This window comes from Scyliorhinus torazame, chromosome 3 (genome assembly GCF_047496885.1).
Source record: "Scyliorhinus torazame isolate Kashiwa2021f chromosome 3, sScyTor2.1, whole genome shotgun sequence".
NCBI classification, from domain to species: Eukaryota; Metazoa; Chordata; class Chondrichthyes; order Carcharhiniformes; family Scyliorhinidae; genus Scyliorhinus; species Scyliorhinus torazame.
Window position 1 is genome coordinate 153,907,236 of NC_092709.1, and position 21,410 is coordinate 153,928,645.

The 21,410-nt window shown below is 43.1% G+C and overlaps 1 protein-coding gene across 3 annotated transcripts in view; it reads left to right on the forward strand.

The window, feature by feature from the left end:
* Positions 1 to 2,563: 2,563 nt before the first annotated feature.
* cc2d2a (coiled-coil and C2 domain containing 2A) overlaps positions 2,564 to 21,410 on the forward strand; it is a 294,925-nt gene continuing 276,078 nt past the window's right edge. The window contains exons 1-4 of one of the 3 annotated variants that reach the window (XM_072496407.1): positions 2,564 to 2,980; positions 5,030 to 5,183; positions 9,249 to 9,330; positions 13,629 to 13,688. In XM_072496407.1, coding sequence (XP_072352508.1) covers positions 5,170 to 5,183; positions 9,249 to 9,330; positions 13,629 to 13,688 — 156 coding nt within the window. In that variant the 5' untranslated portion in view covers positions 2,564 to 2,980; positions 5,030 to 5,169. The remainder of the gene's footprint in view (positions 2,981 to 5,029; positions 5,184 to 9,248; positions 9,331 to 13,628; positions 13,689 to 21,410) is intronic. The other 2 variants (XM_072496404.1, XM_072496406.1) reach the window with 2 other exon arrangements.

A 21,410-nucleotide genomic window follows, 5' to 3' on the forward strand; every position in this document is an offset into this window, starting at 1 on the left:
AAGTCAGATGTGACATCAGATTGATCACATTTAACAACCCAACCTCACGTAGCCTAATGTGCAGGTTGGGGCCGACTTTCCCCACGTTTCATTCTCCACCATCTCCAAAGCCACATCTCCAAGGCAAGCTAACATCCACCACAGTCACAGTTCCCAACTGGTGTGGGAAGGAAGTGTGCCTGATTAGATGAACGACTGACGGGAGTGTAGAGGCGGGCAGTTTTTTGTTGCATGATATCATGTAAGAAACATCCAGGAATGTGCAAAACCAGAGTTAGAATGCCTAATTTATATCACATGTGGATGAGAGAAATCTGCAGGAAAATAATATACTTGACACAAAGTTTCACAGCTTCCGTAATGGGAATCAGAAAATTGATTTCTTGTTTCAAAATTCTGAAACATTGAAAAAATGAAAAGAAACTACCTCAGAGATATTGCTTGATAGAGAAAATGATGGAAACAATGCACATTCAGGAGGTTGTTATTTAGCATCCTAACCACACGGTTTGTTGTTTGATCAGGACTGGGACAGATTGGTGGGCAGGAATCATGGCCCACCATATTCCCGGCAGTGGAGTGATAGCGCGGGAATTTGACCCTTGGAAACTGTACTTGTGGTTTCTAATAATTAAATCAAAATGTATAAGATCCTTCTTGGCTATAAATTCATTGGGCTATTCAAACTTGGCAGCGCCAGTGATTATGAGGATTATCGTAATTAAAAAATTTAGATGACAAGGACACACAAGTGTACTTTGGAAGTGAGATGTCAGAGATACTTAGTATCCATAAGGAGCTGATCAGGAATACTTAGTATCTAGGAGAAGATGAGCAGTCTGAATCAGGGACACAACCACTTTAAAATGTTTTAGATGTATAATTACAATTAATTCCACGGAGCACATGACATGACAGTGACAAACGGGTTGGTGCTGAGCTCGGATGACTCAAGGACTTCCCATTGCGTAGCGCAAGAGGTTTTAAAACAATCATATATACACACGGAGAAGCACATTGTGTCTGTGTCAGTGTAGGGATGACATCTCTGCACTCTTTTTTATTTGGGTCTGCATCAGAACATGAATCCTATTCTTCATGCAAACAGATTTTGTAGATTATACCAAATTAAGCGAGGCAGCAGAATGGAAGAAATCCTTATGGAATGAACTAAATTTGAAATATTTAGTTCATTCCATTCCAGTAGGTCAAACGACGGTGGGTGAAATTCAATACAGGCTGGGTCGAAGTACTGGATGTTGGGAGGAGAAATAGCCAACACACACGCACACACAATACGAATATACTGCAATAGCAAAGATTACACTGAAAGAGACACAGCAGTCTTAACAAACTTTAAACTCAACTTGTCCAACCAGAGCAGAAATCAACAAAGTCAATAGGATGTTCAGCTGCACATCCAAAACAATATAATAGAAAAAGGGAAAACTGGACAGTACTCTGCTGAAAGTTTTGGTCGCTCAGCAACAAGAGGGAAAGTCAAGCGTTGAAGGCAGTGCAAAGAAGAGCCTTTTTTCCCCATAGAACATAAAGTGCAGAAGGAGGCCATTAAGCCCATCAAGTCTGCACCGACCCACTTAAGCCCTCACTTCCACCCATCCCCCTAACCCAATAACCCCTCCTAACCTTTTTGGACACTAAGGGCAATTTATCATGGCCAATCCACCTAACCTGTACATCTTTGTACTGTGGGAGGAAACCAGAGCACCCAGAGGAAACCCACACAGACACGGGGAGAACGTGAGACTCCGCATAGACAGTGACCGAGCGGGGAATCGAACCTGGGACACGTGTGGAGGCATATGTCACATGCCTGAGTTATGAGGAGAATAATCTCTTCAGCACAGAATGGAGTTTCTGAAAGGTAATTAAAAATAGTTTTAGTAGTTTAAAAAAAACGTACGGAATTCTTTTAAAATAAAAAATTGGATTAGAAGGGGCCAGATTCAAATTAGTAAAAGATAACTTTATGATCCATATCAGGAAATTATTCATGCAACATGACCAATAATTGGAATGAACTTTCAAACAGGTAACGGAGACGAATACTCTGGAATCATTTCAGAAACAACTTGATGTAAAAATGAAGTATTGTAAAGTTAGTCTGCAGGATGGATTATTAAATTTGGTCTAGCTCATTTTTGGATCATTTGGCACATCATTAAATACTTTTGATATGAACCTATTTTTTTATTTACTGCATAGCAGTCTAGAGAGAGCTAACATCAGTCACCAAATAAAACCAATGGTTGGCATTCTTGATCAATATCTGCCTTTCCGAGCGTTTCCAGCATTTTTAAATTTGTGTTTCTGGGTAGCCATGGCTTTGCAGACCTGCCAAGTAAACCCACACTCATTCTGGAGTAATGTGCCGCAATAAAAGCTCAAAAGCAACATATAACCCCGCCTCTCTTTTTCAAAATGTACTTATCCTCATTGCGCCGAATTGGCAAACAGACATGAGTGAAATAGCGATTTCCATATTCTCCAACCCAGCCACCGTAGCCAAAAGAATTAACCTAACATTGCTGAGTGATTGACAGGGAACCTCTCCACCAGGCTGGCGGTCTCCCGGGTTAGAGCTCCGCAGTGAGGCTCCCGGGTTCCATCTCCACACTGGGGCTCCCGGGTTCCAGCTCCCGCACTGGGGCTCCCGGGTTCCAGCTCCGCACTGGGGCTCCCGGGTTCCAGCTCCGCACTGAGGGTCCCAGCTCCGCAGTGAGGCTTCCGGGTTCAAGCTCCACACTAGGGCTCCCGGATTTCAGCTCCGCAGTGGGGCTCCCGTATTTCAGCTCCGCACTGGGACTCCGCCTCCACCCCCCGAGGCTTCAGCTCCTCCTCGGCGCCCGTTCCGTTGATCAGTGGTTACTAAGCGAGTGGTTTCCTGGACGCAGCCGGCGTCAGTGGAGATTCAGGGTCAGACTATTGGAGGAGAAACTAAATCAGAAATATACACAATGTAAGTGCATTAACTGAAACCCGGTTATCCGTCTCCACACCAACCTGCAGCTGGAATTCAATGTTCTTCCTTCAATCTAGCTAGCAAGCCAGCTTTCTTTTAAATGTATCAACTGTTGAATCAGCTTTGTTCTCCGTGAGACTATTCCCTAAGGTCCACTATTTCACGGTTGTAGGGATAATGTTTTTCGTTTCATCGCTAGCATTACTAGAAGCTTGAAGATGTAATTGTTCCTTCAATTCTTATACGCTTTGTCCGGGTTAAATGATGTTTACTTTCAGCATTACGTATGTCTTTTGCTACCTGTACTAATATCTCCTTTTGTAAAAGGAAAGTTGCCATCCTCCCTTTGACAGGGAGAGCTGACTGGTGGTGATTTAGCCTGAGGATCACCACATCTCAGGCGAGGGGCAAGGAGATGGGCCTTCATGGATAACCTCAGTCAGTACAGGAATTGAACCCACATTATTGGCCTTGCTCTGCATCAGAAACCAGCTGTCCAGCTACCTGAGCTAAACCATAGCTGGGTGTATGGAACTGGTGCAGGAAGATGGTATTATAAAGGGCACCTGGGTGTCCTCGGGGCTGACATGGACAAGATGGACTGAATGGCCTCCTTCTGTGGTAACGTTTCTATGGTTCTAAAGGCTTCATACAAATACAAGTTTGTATTGAAGGTCTGTATCGAGACTCTACTCAACTAGTTTTCTTTTCTCCAGCAAATACAAAGTCATTCACATGAGTGCAAACATTTCTTCCTAACTGAAACATGTGCTCGTTCTAGTCATATCAAATTTTTATGTGCCCTATATTTGAAAATGGAACCCTTCTAGATTGTAATGTAGTTAGCTCACCTTGTTGGCCTTCCTTGTGATAGAGTTAAGACGATTGGTAGAAGGATTGAGAAAGAGTTTTCACCCAGAAGGTGGTGGGAACCTGGCATTCACTCACTGAATTGGTTGAGGCAAAAAAAAGTTGTTTAAAAAGTACCTGGATCTGTTCCTGAAATGCTATCACCTGCAAATAAATTTCAGACCAGTTGCTGGAAAGTGGGATTGAAATAGGAAGCCAGTTTCTATTTTTTTGCTGGTGCAGACATAATGGCCCCTTTCTGTGCTGTAACTATCCTATCATCCTATGGTTTTTAAAAAACCGATAATGTATGGTACCATGCACAACTTTTAAAACCTTTAGTCTTTTTTGCAATCATGTTTATCATCGACCTGTATACTAATGCCACTTATTTTATATGATGATAACCATCAGGGTTTTCCCAAAATTTATCGCTTAAATCACTGACTTCAGGCGTTTGCCAATTAATTTATTGTACCTGGTCTCTTTGTTTAATCTTAGTCCAGCTTCAACCTTGGCATTCTGTTTTGATGCCATGTGGTTTATAAAAAATATTTTTGCTGACAGAAATCATTTGTTAAGATCATAAATTTGGAGTGGAATTTGTAGTAATTGTTTTGATGGAAGTATAAAAAAAGAAGCTACTCAATACTTAGTTGGTAACGATTAGAGACGGGAATGCCCCCCCGCCCCCACCGGCATATTTTCCAATGGCGGAGGTCACTCACCATTGGCCTCCAGCAGAATCATCCAGTTCCGCCGATGTCTACGGCATTTTGAACAACTTGTTCTTCCCAGCGCCAGGGAACTCGTTGGGGGGGGGGGGGGCGGCCAGAAGATCCCACCGGCGGAAACGGCTGAAAAATCCCATTCCAGATTTTTAAAACCCCAATAGTCTCATTCTTCCATGTGCTTGATCTCAATCACAGTTTGCTATTCCTCTCACAATCGATTATTGCTTGGATTAGCAGAATATTGATTTATAAAGCCAAATGCAGCTTCCTAATGTGAAGAGCAGAGATCCAGCTAAATTAATGCTAAAGTTGAGCAGAAAGAGAGTTTTGCAATAACTGTTCCTTTAATGAATATGTATTTTTGGTTCATATTGTTCAATAGTAAGTTCTGTACTGCAAGGGATTTGTTTAATAATATTAATACTGTTATGTATAATTTGTTATGGTATCATTGTTTTCGCAGGCATTAGAAGCGGCATCAAATTCACTGTAGTATGCATAGAGAACACTGGAGATGGCTCAAAATTACACCTTGTTTGTGTGGTGCTAAGTGAAGACTGCATGAAAATCAAAACCACTTGATCATTGCGTTAATTGAAGAAAATGGCTTCCATGGAGTAAGTGAAATAACTTATTTTGCTCCCTCGATCTCATTTCCTCAAAGAGGGTTGATTGTAGTGCTGTTCAAGAGTTTAAAGTAGTGCTGTCCAGATGGTTTGGACTTTTATTCATTCATATGGTGTGAATGTTGCTGGCAAGGCCAGAATTATTGCGTATCCCTAAAGAAGTTGGAAGTGAATTGCCTTCTTGAACCGCTGCAGTTTGTGGGAAAGGTACAACCTATGTTGCAGTTAGTTAGGGAGTTGGATATTGACCTAGCAACAACAACTTAGCATTGATATAGATATAATAAATAGCTATTTATCTGATTTAAAAATGTAATTTATTCCGGCTGTATCCTTGCTGCCGCTTCTTCCAGTAACGTTGTGAACCACACAACAGCCTGTCGTAAGATCCTTTCATGCAAAATTGGAGAATATAAATGATGTTATCACAGTTTAAAGAAGATAAACAAATCAAAATTGTTTCCTTTAAAATTGCTTTGGTCTGTGAACATATGATATAAAATATAATGGTAAAATAAATGGTGCGTTGATCCCTTTGAGTTGAATTTCTAGCTCACCCATTCAGTGTGCTCAGCTAACAAAGACAAATTCATCTAGTCCTTTTTTTCAAACCAAGGAATAATAGGCCAGATGAATGGTTGCAGAGTGAACAAAAATTTAATTCAAAAGAACATAGAAAATACAGCACAGAACAGGCCCTTCGGCCCACAATGTTGTGCCGAACTTTTGTCCTAAATTAAAGGGTGGTACGATTCCCTTCCCTAAAGGACATCAGTTTTAGGAACAGTCCATGATAGTTTCCATGCTCACCATTTCCGAATCTAGCTTTATATCCTAGACGTATGACTGGAATTTAACTTCCACCAGCTGCTGTGGTGGGGTTTGAATCCGTGTCGCCAGAGTATTAGTCTGGGGCCTCTGCTAGCCCAGTGATATTACCACTGCATCTCCCGTCAATGCTCGAGGCATGGATCAGGGGTAGACAGTCAGTTATCAAGCGAGCTCGTCACTGCTGCTAGGAGGGTCATGCAAATGGACGGCAGCCAATGACCGAGTTGTGTTAGGAGCGAGCCTTTCATGGTCAGTCAGTTAATTCCATGAAATTAGGAGCCCAATTGATGTTGCAGCTCGAATATTTCCCGAAAATATGTTGGGGTGCACACACCACTGGGCTTGGGAGAGTTTCAAGAACCAGGCAAAAGATTACGATGTAAATGTGCCGCCCTGTTTTAGCTGCTCATCATTTGAATCACAACCACCCTCCTCTTTCTTAACCCTGGTTAAATCACTCACCTCCATGAACAGCAGGATGTAGAGTCTTCACTCGCCCGCCTAACATTTCAGGAAACCCAGTGATCTCAGACACATCCCTTAGCAAGAGAAAGAAGCAGCAAAATATACATTTCACCAACTGTTATTCTGGCCTTGTTAAATATAGAGCAGCCAATGTGATCAATAGAAACCAACAAAATGGCGCACGGACACATTACACAAGACGCCTAGACTTTGGTTCTTACCAGTATGAAATATGGAGCACCTAGAGGAGGTCTTCAACCAGCATATGTCACACAACCGTCACCTACTTGACTAGCAGAGATCACCTTGAAATTCAGCTCTATCCTGGTCAATGACTGGCTTTGTTTACCGGGGATAGACCCAGCGGTCAAGTATGTGATGGAATACTCTCAACTTGCCTGGATGAGGATTGTGGTTTCCCTAACATTAATAAAATTAGGGCTGGGATTTCCCTGACATTAATAAAATTAGGTCTGGGATAGACATCCTTTTGGTCTCTCCGGAATCAAAGAATATCAGGGGCTGGTGGGAAAATGGAGTTGAAGCCGAAGGTCAGTCATAATCATCTTGAATGGCAGAGAAGATTCGCTGGACCAATATGGTCTACTTTAATTCCTATTTCTTGTGTTCTTGTCCTTCTGTATAAAATGGATGGCAGGAATATTTTGTGACAAAATATTAGCACTTCGGACCTTGATTACTATTGAAAAAAATAGGCTAGGGTATAATTTATGCTGCTTTTCTAGTGTTTAATATCTTTATGTTGGGAGATGACAAAATGTGCAAATGGCAATTCAGCTGCTGATAAAAAACATTCTGAAGAACATTGTATGCAGTTTATTTATTTGACCGGAGGTGGAATGTTGCTTAAAAAATCTAATGGTTACATAGTTGTGTGTTTTTTGTTAAATCTTTACATTGTAACTCTTAACATTTTGTTGCAATAATATTTATTCACATCAATTTTACTAAATGTGTTTGTTCACTGCGATCTTGCACTGATGCCGTGAGTCAATTGTCTACATCTTAGGCCCATTAGTCATTCATTTTAAGAAATGTGAAGATGCTTTCTTTAACCCCACACAATAAGGAGGATTATTGGCAAATCAGTGACCAAAATCTAACGTTGCATCACACCATGCCAGGGACTGTGAAATATTTTTAAGCAGTCTTTGGTCTGAGGATGAAGCTAGTACACAGATGGTCAGCTTTATATATAATGTAATGAGGGGAAAAAAAGCTTTCCTTCAGTTTAAGTCGGAGTTCAGCAACTCCAGTAACCAGTGGGCCTTGGGACTTGTGCATTTGCGCTGGCTGGGAACTGACTGCACACATGCAGTTTGAATCTTTTTCCACATTCATGTCTCCTGCACACGTGCTGGCCTGGAGATGGTTACACATGCAGTTTGTTGAATTCATGCATGCGTCTATGTTCAGTGTGTTCACATATGTTCAGTAACTTCATCCATGGTTTCTAAAATGTTAGATCTACCAAGCCAGGTTTCACTCTGGGATCTGACGTGTGCATATTAACATCAGCTAGGAATTTAACAATAGCCAGAAGATGCCTAGAAAGAAAGAAAAGACCCAGAACAAGTAAAATGCCCATAAAAAGTACAGAGCATGTGGGCTAAATGGGATACATTTAAATAAGTAGAATTTGTTTTGATTGTTACTCTAATGTAATCATTTACCCCAGGCCCAATTTCAACAATGTTTCAGTCTATCTTCAGAAAGATCAAAGTACATGAGGCCACATGTGAAAGACACAACATTCAGTTCAAATCACAGGGTGGTTCAGTTATTATTCCATTCTGTTATACTATCGTGCAGTTAGATATTTATCTGTACTATTGGTGGAACCAGTAAGGGGTCTGAGGAGTATGTTTTTTTGCATTGGCCAACGTGGGTTTGGAGGATCACTTCCAGCAACATCAATCATCACCCTTCAGGTTCCGATTGTTCCAGGCTCCATCTTTGGACTCGAAAAGTTGGCATTTCTTGGGAAGCAGTATGAGCTATTAAGTACATGAAAAATGGGAGTAGGGGTTGGCCAACAGGCCCTGAGCCTGCTCCACTGTTTAATAAAACTATTTTGACATCAACACCACTTCCCTGGCCTATTTCAATATCACTTTATCTATTTAATGCCCAAGAGTCTATTGCTCTCAGTCTTGAACATACTTAACGACTGAATATTCCCAACCACCTGGCGAATGTCAAAGATTCCAGAACCTTCTGAGTGAAGACATTTCTCCCCATCTCAGTCCTACTTGTGACAATAAAAGATTATTATTAAATGCCCAGTCACTTATCTTTAGGCTATGACTCCTAGTTCTCATCACTTCAGCCAATAAAAACAGTCTCCCAGCAAATTCTCTCTGTAAATTGTCCTCAGAATCTTACATGTATGACTGAGATCACCTCTATTTCTTCTAAACTCCAGAGAATACAAGCCCATTCTACTTGGATCTCTCCTCAGGAAAACCCTCTTATCCCAACAATCAAAGTATGGCCAGTAATGCAGTGAAGTTGATGTAGATAGGTTGACTCCCTACTTTTGCCCCGTCATTATGAATGGAATACAGAAGAACCAATGACTGCTCATTCACTACATAATTCAGTGAAGGTTATTGTTTTGAATGCTATTTTATGAAAACAGTTTAAATCAAAGTTCCTATTATAAGGGTCAGATACAAAGTGATAAATATAATATGTGCTTCAAAATATATTCTACTCACAGTGTATCACTCCTTTCAGTAATCTTCGTGAGAAGATTAAAAGTAAGCGCAAGGCTCTGCAAGCATCTCTAGCTGTAAGCAGTGAAGTCACTGACACTCGGGTAAGTGTGTAAACATTTATCAGAGTATTTTCTTGAAGATGTATGATGTGTATAGTAGATGTGGTGGTGGTATCGAAATGCAAGTAATAGGTGAGCGTTAAATACAAAGGCTATTGAGAGAAGAGAGCAGTTAATGGTCAGTTTGTGATCTTCACTGAAAGGTGCCACTTGCCCATTTGAGATTTGGTTCACAGCTTAGTTGACGGCACACACCCATGTCTTTTCAATTTTCTTCCAATACAATATACCTACTGACCAGTAAAAGTCATAGAAAGGTGATTGGGGTAAACATTTCAGTCGATCCTTTTGTTCCCCTTGCTCAAAGACCTCAGCAATATACTGTTGATGCTTCCTGGCTCGTTTCTATTCTGGTCAGTGCACTTGTTGAACCATTGGAGCTTGCCATCCCCTGTTTTTGATCATTGTTTTTAATTCTACATTTTTCAAATTCGACACACTTCTGAAAAATTAAATGATTTAAAAGTTTGTTACTCTCCACAAGGATGAAGACATTCACTTATTAGTGGCCTCTACCACTGCAGTGCATTCCATGCCCCCACTACTCTCTGAATAAAGAACCTACCTCTGACATCTACCCCTATATAGAACATAGAACATAGAACAATACAGCGCAGTACAGGCCCTTCGGCCCACGATGTTGCACCGAAACAAAAGCCATCTAACCTACACTATGATAGAACATAGAACAATACAGCGCAGTACAGGCCCTGAATATCTTCCACCATTCACCTTAAATTTATGTCCTTGTAATGGTTTGTTCCACCCAGGGAAAAAGTCTCTGACTGTCTACTCTATCTATTCCCCTGATTATCTTATAAACCTCTATCAAGTCGCCCCTCATCCTTCTCCGTTCTAATGAGAAAAGGCCGAGCACCCTCAAACTTTCCTCGTAAGACCTACTCTCCATTCCAGGCAACGTCCTGGTAAATCTCCTTTGCACCTTTTCCAAAGCTTCCACATCCTTCCTAAAATGAGGTGACCAGAACTGTACACAGTACTCCAAATGTGGCCTTACCAAAGTTTTGTACAGCTGCATCATCACCTCACGGCTCTTAAATTCAATCCCTCTGTTAATGAACGCTAGCACACCATAGGCCTTCTTCACAGCTCTATCCACTTGAGTGGCAACTTTCAAAGATCTATGAACATAGACCCCAAGATCTCTCTGCTCCTCCACATTGCCAAGAACTCTACCGTTAACCCTGTATTCCGCATTCATATTTGTCCTTCCAAAATGGACAACCTCACACTTTTTAGGGTTAAACTCCATCTGCCACTTCTCAGCCCAGCTCTGCATCCTATCTATGTCTCTTTGCAGCCGACAACAACCCTCCTCACTATCCACAACTCCACCAATCTTCGTATCGTCTGCAAATTTACTGACCCACCCTTCAACTCCCTCATCCAAGTCATTAATGAAAATCACAAACAGCAGAGGACCCAGAACTGATCCCCGCCACTGGTAACTGGGATCCAGGCTGAATATTTGCCATCCACCACCACTCTCTTGACTTCTATCGGTTAGCCAGTTTGTTATCCAACTGGCCAAATTTCCCACTATCCCATGCCTCCTTACTTTCTGCATAAGCCTACCATGGGGAACCTCATCAAATGCCTTACTAAAATCCATGTACACTACATCCACTGCTTTACCTTCATCCACATGCTTGGTCACCTCCTGAAGGAATTCAATAAGACTTGTAAGGCAAGACCTACCCCTCACAAATCCGTGCTGACTATCAAGCAGTGTCTTTCCAGATGCTCAGAAATCCTATCCTTCAGTACCCTTTCCATTGCTTTGCCTACCACCGAAGTAAGACTAACTGGCCTGTAATTCCCAGGGTTATCGCTAGTCCCTTTTTTGAACAGGGGCACGACATTCGCCACTCTCCAATCCCCAGGTACCACCCCTGTTGACAGTGAGGACGAAAAGATCATTGCCAACGGCTCTGCAATTTCATCACTTGCTTCCCATAGAATCCTTGGATATATCCCGTTAGGCCCGGGGGACTTGTCTATCCTCAAGTTTTTCAAAATGCCCAACACATCTTCCTTCCGAACAAGTATCTCCTCGAGCTTACCAGTCTGTTTCACACTGTCCTCTCCAACAATATGGCCCCTCTCATTTGTAAATACAGAAGAAAAGTACGCGTTCAAGACCTCTCCTATCTCTTCAGACTCAATACACAATCTCCCGCAACTGTCCTTGATCGGACCTACCCTCGCTCTAGTCATTCTCATATTTCTCACATATGTGTAAAAGGCCTTGGGGTTTTCCTTGATCCTACCCGCCAAAGATTGTTCGTGCCCTCTCTTAGCTCTCCTAATCCCTTTCTTCAGTTCCCTCCTGGCTATCTTCTATCCCTCCAGCTAACTCTCTGATTAGAGTTAACTAAGGAAAACCTGAAGCCAGCTTGGGAGGAAACACCTGCAATTCTTCATTCTTCAAGTATTTTATATAAAGAGAAACCATTTCTAGTGACCGGAAGATCTGTAATCAGAGGACCCATTCACTAAGGATCAGAAGCGAGATGAGGATTTTATTTTCGCTGTGAGTTTGTACGATTTGGAACTGTGTTGCCTGAAACGGTGTTGAATGTAAATTTAATAATAAATTCAAAAGGCAATTGGATATAGGCTTGAAGGAAATTTTTGCAAGGCTATCCAGAAGGAGCAGTGAAATGGAACTCTTAACTAATAATTGTATTCAAAGAGCTGGCATTATCATGATGGGTGGAATAGCCTCCCTCTGCTGTTTAAAAAAAAAAAAAAAAAAAGATAATTCTAAAAAAGATAACTCATTCAACTTTTTTTATAATTGGGGTGTTGGGGAAGCAATACTTCCTGTTCAAATTTGAGCAAGAGAGAAAAGAACACATTTATAATCACAACCGAGTAATCTTTTCTCCACATAGGCCACCATTGCACTCCTACACTCACCAGCTTTCACTATCCACATAGTTCAAAATACTTTCAAGACGTAGAAAGGTGGTTGACTAACATGCCTTAAAAATTGGATTGTCCCTGCATTCTAGATCTTGTTCTTCAGCAGTGTTCGCTAGACAGTGAGGATGATACCAATAGACTGCAATAGGATACAGGTAAGCTAGCAGAATGGGAAGATAAGTGGCAGGTGAAAATTTAATACAGAGAAGTGTGAAATGATGCATTTTAGCAGAACGGGCACAGTGAGGCACTGTAGACTAGCTATCATGGTTCTAAAGAATGTACATGGTGGAGAGATCCAAGGCTTCACACTAATAGATCTTTGAAGGTGGCAGGATATATTGAGAAAATAGTCCATAAAACATATGAGTTCTTGGGCTTCATAAATGGAGATATTGAGTACAAAAGCAGGATGTTTATGCAAAGTCATTATAAAACTCTGCTTAGGCCATAACTAGAGTATTGTGTCCAAGTCTGATGATCATTCTTTAGGAGGGATGTGCAGGTACTTGAGAGGGTGTAGAGGTGATTTCCCAGAATATTTACAGGGATGAGTGATTTTAGCCATAAGGCTCGGTTGGAGAAGCTGGGGATGTTTTGTGAGGGAGGAGATTTGATCGAAGTGTACAAGATTATAATAGGCTGAGATTAGATAGGCAAAGAAAAACTGTGCCATTAACAAATGTTACAAGGACTAGGGGACACAGATTTAAGATTTTGGGCAAGAGATGCAGACAGGATGCGAGGAAGAACTCTTTTATGCAGTGATGGTAACTCGCTGCCGAAAAGAGTGCTAGAAACTGGCAGTGAATACTTTCAGAAGGAATCTAAATGGGCACTTGTGGGAAATAACCTTGCAGGACGTTGAGGATCGGGCAGGATAATGAAACTGTCGGATTGCTCTGCAGAGAGCTGGGATAGACTCAGTGTGCTGAATGGCCTACTTTTAAGCACACTGACTGATTCCGGTATGAAGCACATTGAAAGAAACAAAGTAAATTGCTAACATGTGTCCTGATAGGTCTATCAATTCTTGCTGGCTTAGGCTTGAATATCTGCATTCAGTACCCACTACAAGTAGATTTCAGCCATTGCTATCGAGTGCCTCAGGACAGCTTTCTCTCTTGAACCTAAAGAGAAAACAAAATTATTCTGCCCATCAGAATGTTTGTGACATTGACTGTTAGTAGGATGCTTTTGATAAAGTTTCGATTCTTCTAGCTGGTGGAGAAATATGTACAGCCAACAAAGCTAAGAATTCTTGAGTGTTCAAGGAAGATAATCAAGTTTACAAAGAAGTGAAAACTTAAACCATTTTTTTTACTTACTAGGGTTTGGTTGTGGAAGAAATTGAAAATGGTACAAGACTTGAAAATGCTACGATTGTGGAGGTCTGTATCTCTGCCGTTCACTGAACTTTTCTAAAACTTTGAAAGTGGCAAAAAACATGTTGCTTTATTTTTCTCCCACAGTCAGTTACTTTGGATTGTTGCTGATATTTACAAATACATGCTGTGTATTTACTTTGCAAATGGTATCTCAGAGTCTCAACATTATGGGCGCGATTTAATGGAAAAGAAACAGATTCCCCTTATAGTGGATTGCGGCTTTGCTGGGTTCAGAATTTGGGTTTGGGGGCGCAAGAGATCGGGTTGTCATTTAAAAATTACATCTCAATTTCTCGCTGCACTGAGGTGTTCCAGCGAGCGGAGCTCCTTCGTGCAGAAAACAAGGCTAAGTGCAGCCTCATCAGGGAGTTCGCCGCTGAGGACCCTGATTTATCCGGATAAGCATTAGATACCGGGCTGTTACTTGGCACTCCGAGTGCTGAGAAACACCCGGCTAATCTCGCGCTACGGGACTCAGTCCCCGTTCGGTTACATTGCGCCCCATTCGGTTAGATTGCGCCCCATATGAGGATCCAATTCGTCTTCAATGGGAACACAAACAAGACTAGGGTGAATTGACAGTTGAAATGGTTTGCTGATTAGGCAGCCAGGCAGCCAATGTCCATTTTGTGCAATTGTTGAGGACCAATTTTGCTCCCTATGGCATTTTCTAAGAGGTGATTCACAGTCAGTTAGCATTGAGTAAATAGTGTCCATTTACCTTTTTGGATCAAACTGAATCAAAGAACAGATAATTAAAATTGTGTTGCTGTGTACATTATTCTTGCCTCCACTGCTATAAAGGCTATAAAAAAGCTGCATTGTCAATGGACTGTGTTTTTAGAAGTCCATGGAGATTTAACAAGGAACTTAATGGGTATCTCTTAAGAGATTGAGACTTGTAGAGAGCTTAACACCACACTTCAGAACAGTTTTGTAAAATGATCATTTGGATCAAAAATGTTAAGTCTGGTTCTCTCCACAGATGCTGCCAGACCTGCTGAGTTTACCCAGCATTATCTATCTTTATTTCATAATCATGCTTTTGCTTTGCCAAATGCCTTTTGTCCCAGACATTCAGCATGTGCTTACTTTATAATGGATATCCTACATTTTGATTCAGTTGCAATTTTCTACATTTATGTTCTTTTTTTCTTCCTTCATCTTCTCCAATTTCCACCTATTTAATACCATCATCACATCCAGACAGAATATGTTATTTCTAACAGAGATACTGAAACTTCTCCAGATTGAAATCAAAATAGCATTTGAGTGAAAGAGGCAACAAAAAAATGTACTGAAAATGAAAGTATACCAAAATGATAAAACACCACTGTGGAAGGTCATTGTCGGGAGTGGTGACAGGGGTAGGAGAGGTGCAACCAAACAGAATCCGCTACCCAGGTAATTTCCACTACATTAATCAAAATTATTCCAGAACTCCTACTTATATAACTTCAGCACCTGGACTGAAACAAAGCATTGTGCTTTAAAGTGCGCCAAACCACAGAAATACACAGGAAGTTGAACAAAAGATCCATTTTTTCAAGCTGCTTTTTCAGAAAAAATGTAAGCTTTGTCGGTTTTCCATTGTTTCTCCAGAGATACTAGCTTGAACCTCACTAATTCTTAACCTGGTAAATTTTGATCAGTTGATGCAATGCTTGTGGTGTTTCCTTTGATACTGCATATTTATTGGTGAATAATTCCTCATTAATTGGACAATTCCTTAAACTGAATATTTTGTGAGACTAAATGGGGCTCTTCTTTGTCTTACCAGTAAATCATTTTTGTTTTCCATTTGTCGACTGTCATCAATCCAGTGTCGTCCAGCGCTCTTCATGTAAAGGCATTTGCCAGAGGAATGTTTTGAAGCTTTTTGGTTTGGCAGTATCAAGTAAAATTGTTGTACACAGTCAATTCTGTTTTAATAACTCCTGCCTCTTGGGAATGACTGTTGGATAAACCAAGCAAATTCTTCTTTGCTTGTTTTTGTTGGAAAGTTTGTTGAAGTTAATTTCTCTATTTTAAAGCTATAGTCTCGTATGTTCTGTTCATGAACCAAACTGGTTTTGAATCCATCTCATAACCCGACTCCATTCATAGCATGACCCGCTTTCAGTTTTCCAAGTTTGAAGAAATAAATAATAAACACAAAACTTAAATGTTATTGCATGCCACCGTGTTACATATCACAATAGTCACATTTTGGATGTTTTGACCATTTTTCATAGGATGTGTGAAAAAAGCAGTTGTTTTTAAAACATTTTTTTTAAGAAAAGTACATTCATCGCTGGCTTTGAAAGCAGACCAAGGCAGGCCAGCAGCACGGTTCGATTCCCGTAACAGCCTCCCCGAACAGGCGCCGGAATGTGGCGACTAGGGGCTTTTCACAGTAACTTCATTTGAAGCCTACTTGTGACAATAAGCAATTTTCATTTCATTTCATTTCATTTCATGCAAGCTGTTTTGAAAAGACACTGAGTTGATAGGCGGTTAATATGTAATATAACTGTTCTCCCAGAGACGACAAAGAATAGCTTTTAAGTGGCTTACCTCAGTAATCAATAGACACCTCATAACTATGATGGTAGCATCCGAGGGTAGCATGTCAGTATAGTGGTTAGCACTGTTGCATCACAGCTCCAGGGTCCCAGGTTCAATTCCGGCTTGGGTCACTGGCTGTGCTGATTCTGCACGTTTTCCCCATGTCTGTGTGGGTTTCCTCCGGGTGCTCCGGTTTCCTCCCACAGTGCAAAGATGTGCAGGTTAGGTGGATTGGCCATGTTAAATTGCCCCTTAGTATCCCAAAAAGGTTAGGTGGGGTTACAGGGATAGAGTGGAGGCTTAAATAGGATACTCTTTCCAAGGGCTGGTGCAGACTCGATAGGCTGAATGGCCTCCTTCTGTGTGATAAATTTTACGATTCTATGTCAGGAAATGTGCCCTGGGGTCATGGGGGTAATCGAGGATAGAGCAGTCACTAACATTGAGGTTGGCCTGCGTCGCAGAGGTGAGGATCCATCGGCCCCTCCTTGATGACTTGTCTCAAGGCTAGGATGAGGCCTCCCTGGTCCTCTGGGCATGCCGGACCCTCGCCGCCGCCCCTTGTCCTTCGGTTGCTCCCACTGGTCCTCCCTGAGCTCGTCCTCCAGCCCTGCCTGGTCCGGCCCCTTTTCGTCTTCCTTTTCAGACGAGGCCGCATGTCCCTCCTCTTCAACCTCCAGCATCTCACCCCCCCCCCCCACCCGGCTGTTCCAGGTTGTTGAGGGACACAGCAGACCACCACAAGATGGGCGACCCTCTCGGGGGTGTACTGCAGTGCACCAACAGAGCGCTCAAAGCATTGAAACCGCATTGAAACCACATTTTGAGCAATCCGATGCATCGCTTAATGACAGCACAGGTGGCCACATGGACCTCGTTATATCTGGTCTCCACATCGGTATCCGGCCACCGTACTGACATCATTAGCCAGGAACTTAGCAGCTACCCCTTGTCCCCCAAGAGCCAACCTGTCATCTTGGGGTGTTCCACGAAGATGCCATGGATCTCCGACTGCCCCAGGATGTAGCTGCCGTGTTAACTACCTGGGAAGCGTACACACACGTGCATGATCAGGAGGTGTTGGTTGTAAATGAGTTGTGCGTTCAAGGAGTGGAACTTATTCCTGTTGATGAAGTTACTCCCAGACCTCCCAGTGCATGTAAGGCGCCATGCGTGCAATCTATTACCCCCTGGACCTGGGGCATCCCGACGTTGGCAGAGAATCCTGCTGAGCAGGCAGCTTGTTGGACTTGGTACAGGTCAAAATTTATATAATCAGTTGCCCGGGCAAACAGGGCATCCATGAATCACGGATGCACTTGCGGGCTGTTGGTTATGAAATGCCACATGAGTCCCTGCTCCAGCTTTGGAATTAACCCGAAGTGTAGACGTTCAGGGCTGAGGTGACCTTGACGGCCACCGGGAGCTGGTATCCTCCTCCTCCATGTGGTGCCAAGTCCGCAAGGACATGTCATAGATGCCGCACCGTCTCCTTGTTGAGGCAGAGCCTCCTGCGGCACATGCTGCTCGACATCTCCTCAAACGATCAACGATGCCTGTACACCTTGTGCTGTCGCTGGCCTGCCCCTCTGGGTCTCTTCCCGGCTGGACGGGCGGTCAGGTCCTCAGGGTGTTTGTGGGCCCCTGCATATGGGATGCCGCCTCAAGTCTCTGTTGCCGCTGCTGCCTTCTCCGGCATCTGACCGCCTGGACTGCCACCAGCACTGCGATTGCAACTGCATCCATGATGTGATATTTGTAAGGAATTGGAGAGAGTGAGAGACTGACAATTTTTCTGGCTTCTATCCCAGAACCATTGGGTTCCCCCAAGCCTGCTCCACCCTTGCGTTCCCTGCCTTCTCCCAGGATGCTATCCAACAACCGGTTGTGCTGAGGGACCCCGCCCTGTACACTCACCTGGGCCACAGCAAGGGCCCTTGGGCACCAGTCCCCAGACCCCTGCTGGGAACATAACTTGGACCGAGCTCAGGTATCCTCACCCCGCCGATCCACACACTCGCCCTCTGGCCGCGAGGGTATCCTCGTTGCAGAGCCCCCGGGCTGACTGTCTGATTTCGAGATGGCTACTTGCCTGCTCTGATCCCCTCAGCAGCAGGCTGGTTCGCTAGGAAACTGATTGGCACCCCGCACGGATCTCGTTTTCGGCCTCTATTGCAATCTAACCAGCTTGTATGGATCTGCGCCAGGTGCGACATGGCTGATAGATCATGACCTATATCCTGGGAACGTGACTCCTGCTGCTGCCCTCCTCTGCTACCTCTAACTACACCTTCTTTGTGTCTTTAGCCAGCTCCTTCCTCTCATTGCTAGGGTACAGTACGTCCCTCCAAGTCATCACAGCTCCCTCAGCAAGACGATCAGGGATGCGTCATTGAACCAAGGTGTAAAGTTTGACATTCTTGATTCTATTCTTCAAATTCCTGCTTTGACTTTCACCTCCAGACTCCTTCAAATTGCATGTTAGGAATGTTCCTTTTAACCCTGCTGGAACGACTGCTGCTCCCGGATGTGGAAGGGGAGGGAAGAATTGGGGATATATATAAGTGGCTGGGGGAGCAGGGAGGAGAAGATGGTGGTGAAGATCAAAGAGAAATGGGAAGCGGAGTTGGGAGGGGAGATCAATTAGGGAGTATAGAGTGAGGCACTGCGTAGGGTAAACGGGACCTCCTCATGTGCAAGGATGAGCCTAATATAGTTTAAGGTGGTGCACAGGGTGCATATGACTTGGGCGAGAATGAGTGGGTTCTTTCAGGGAGTAGCAGATGAGTGTGAAAGGTGTGGGCGGGGGCCAGCGAATCACGCACACGTTTTGGGGTTGCGAAAAATTGGAAAGATTCTTTGCAGTACTAGCCAGGATAGTGGAGGAGGAGGTGAACCCGGACCCTTTGGTGGCGATATTTGGGGTCTCAGCGAAGCTGGAGCACATGGAGAGGAGAAAGGCCGATGTCTTGGCCTTCGCCTCTCTGATTGCACGGCGACAAATTTTGCTGGAGTGGCGGTCGGCATCGCCACCGGGGGTAGCGGCTTGGTTGGGTGACCTGTACGACTTCCTGTGATTGGAGAAGAGTTGAGGGGCTCTTCAGGGGGGTTTGAAGAAAGGTGGGGGATGTTTGTGACCATGTTTGAGGGGCTGTTTGTTGCGGGGAAGGGGGGGGGGGTGAAAAAGAGGAAAAACCTGTACAGACTGTATAGTTGATTGTAGCGAAACATGTTTCCCGGGGTGTTTGTTCGCTGTAACCTGTTTTGATACATGTTTGTAATAAAATACATTTAAAAAAAAAAAGGAATGTTCTTTTAACTGCTACAGTTCGGGTGGCACAGTGGTTAGCACTGGCGCCTCACGACTCCGAGGACCCAGGTTCGATCCCCGTCTGCGTGGGTCTCACCCCAACAACCCAAAGATGTTCAGAGGAGATGATTTGGCCACGCTAAATTGCCCCTTAAAGAAATGGGTACTCCAAATTTATAAAAATAAAACAAATGCTGCAGTTGAAATCATGTCATGTGGATCATCATCATGTCTACTGACATTTAATGGCCTGGGAATGCAGCAATGATATGATAATGTGGATTGACTGGTTTAAAAACCACTGATAGGTGTACTATACTGATCACCAGGTTTCCTGCACACCGCTGGATCTCCCCACCATATCACCCCCCCCCCCCATCCCAGCACAAACTATAGTTATCTCCAGCTACTTTTTAATCCAATTTGTTACCCTTTCCCTTTTATTTTTCCCTAATTTTGTATCTCTTTATCCTCTCCAATTATCTCCTCTGTTGTGCCACATAATATATACAAACAGTTTTTCTATATTTTTGTGGGTTTTACTGGGGACTGCACATGGACTGCACATTTGACTTGGGCCTGAGGCATGGCACCATAAGCTCGTACATTAATCCATCCCTGCATTTTTCCCAAAGGTGTGTTTCAGGTTTGTTAACTGGTCTTCCTTTCTGAAGTTCATGTTGGCTGCTTCTCATTATTTTATCTTCATCCAAATACTTGGTAATTTCATCATTAATTAAGGACTGCAAGTTTAGATGAGAAATTAACTCTGGTTCTGATTCACATTTTGGTATTGCATTGGCTGCTCTCGAAAGACTTATTCAGTATAATCTGTACGGCTCCTTCTGGATTTCTTATCCTATTTCCTTCAAGATCATTGGATGTAACCTGTCTTGTTCTGGCATTTTGGCGCTCTTTATCTTTACAATCTTCTTAATACCTTCCTTTCTTGTTTTAACCAGTTCAGGATTTACCCCCTTCCTCATAGCCTTCGCTTTAGTCAATGCCAATTGCAAAGTGCTTGTTAAATATCCCAGTTAATTTTCATTTACCTTTGACTAACTCGTTATCCTCTTCCCTCAGGTTTCCAATTCAATTTAAATACCATCTTCCTCTTGATATATGTTTTTCTAATATTTTATATAATTCTGTCCTCATACAACCTCCTTGTTTTCTTTGTCCCTCATTTACCCTATTTCCTTATTTTCTTGTTTCCTCTCCGGTTTATTTCACATGAGGGGCGGCACGGCGGTGCAGTGGTTAGCACTGCTGCCTCACGGCACCGAGAACCCGGGTTTGATCCTGGCTCGGGGTCACTCAACCTGTGGAGTTTGCACATTCTCCCCTTGTCTGCTTGGGTCTCACCCGCACAACCCAAAAGATGTGCAGGGTAGGTGGATTGGCCATGCTAAATTGCCCCTTAATTGGAAAGAAATATTTTAAAAAAGTTTATTTCACATGTAGGACCCATCTGCCCTCTTCTCCAATTTTAGTTTGTTTCCAAACCTTCCATTTGTCAATGCATCCTGAAGCTCGAAGTAATCTCCTTTTGTAATGAGTATATATTCTGTGGGCAGGGTTTTCTGGCCCCTCCTGCCAGTGGGATCTTCCAGTCCTGCCGATGTTGAATCCTTACGGCAGGTTTTGGGGGTGGGGTGGGGGAGAGAGAGAGAGAGAGAGAATGATCCAAGCAAAGGCCCATGGACTTCGGCGGAACCAGAAGATCCTGCTGGCAGTCAATGGTCTGACGCACCTACTGCGGGAAAACCAGCCGCAGGGGTCTACAAGCCTTATGTACTTTAAAAATATATATTAATTGGTCTACAGTTCTGTGCTCCTTTAACTTCACCTCAGCTAGCTCACTCCTC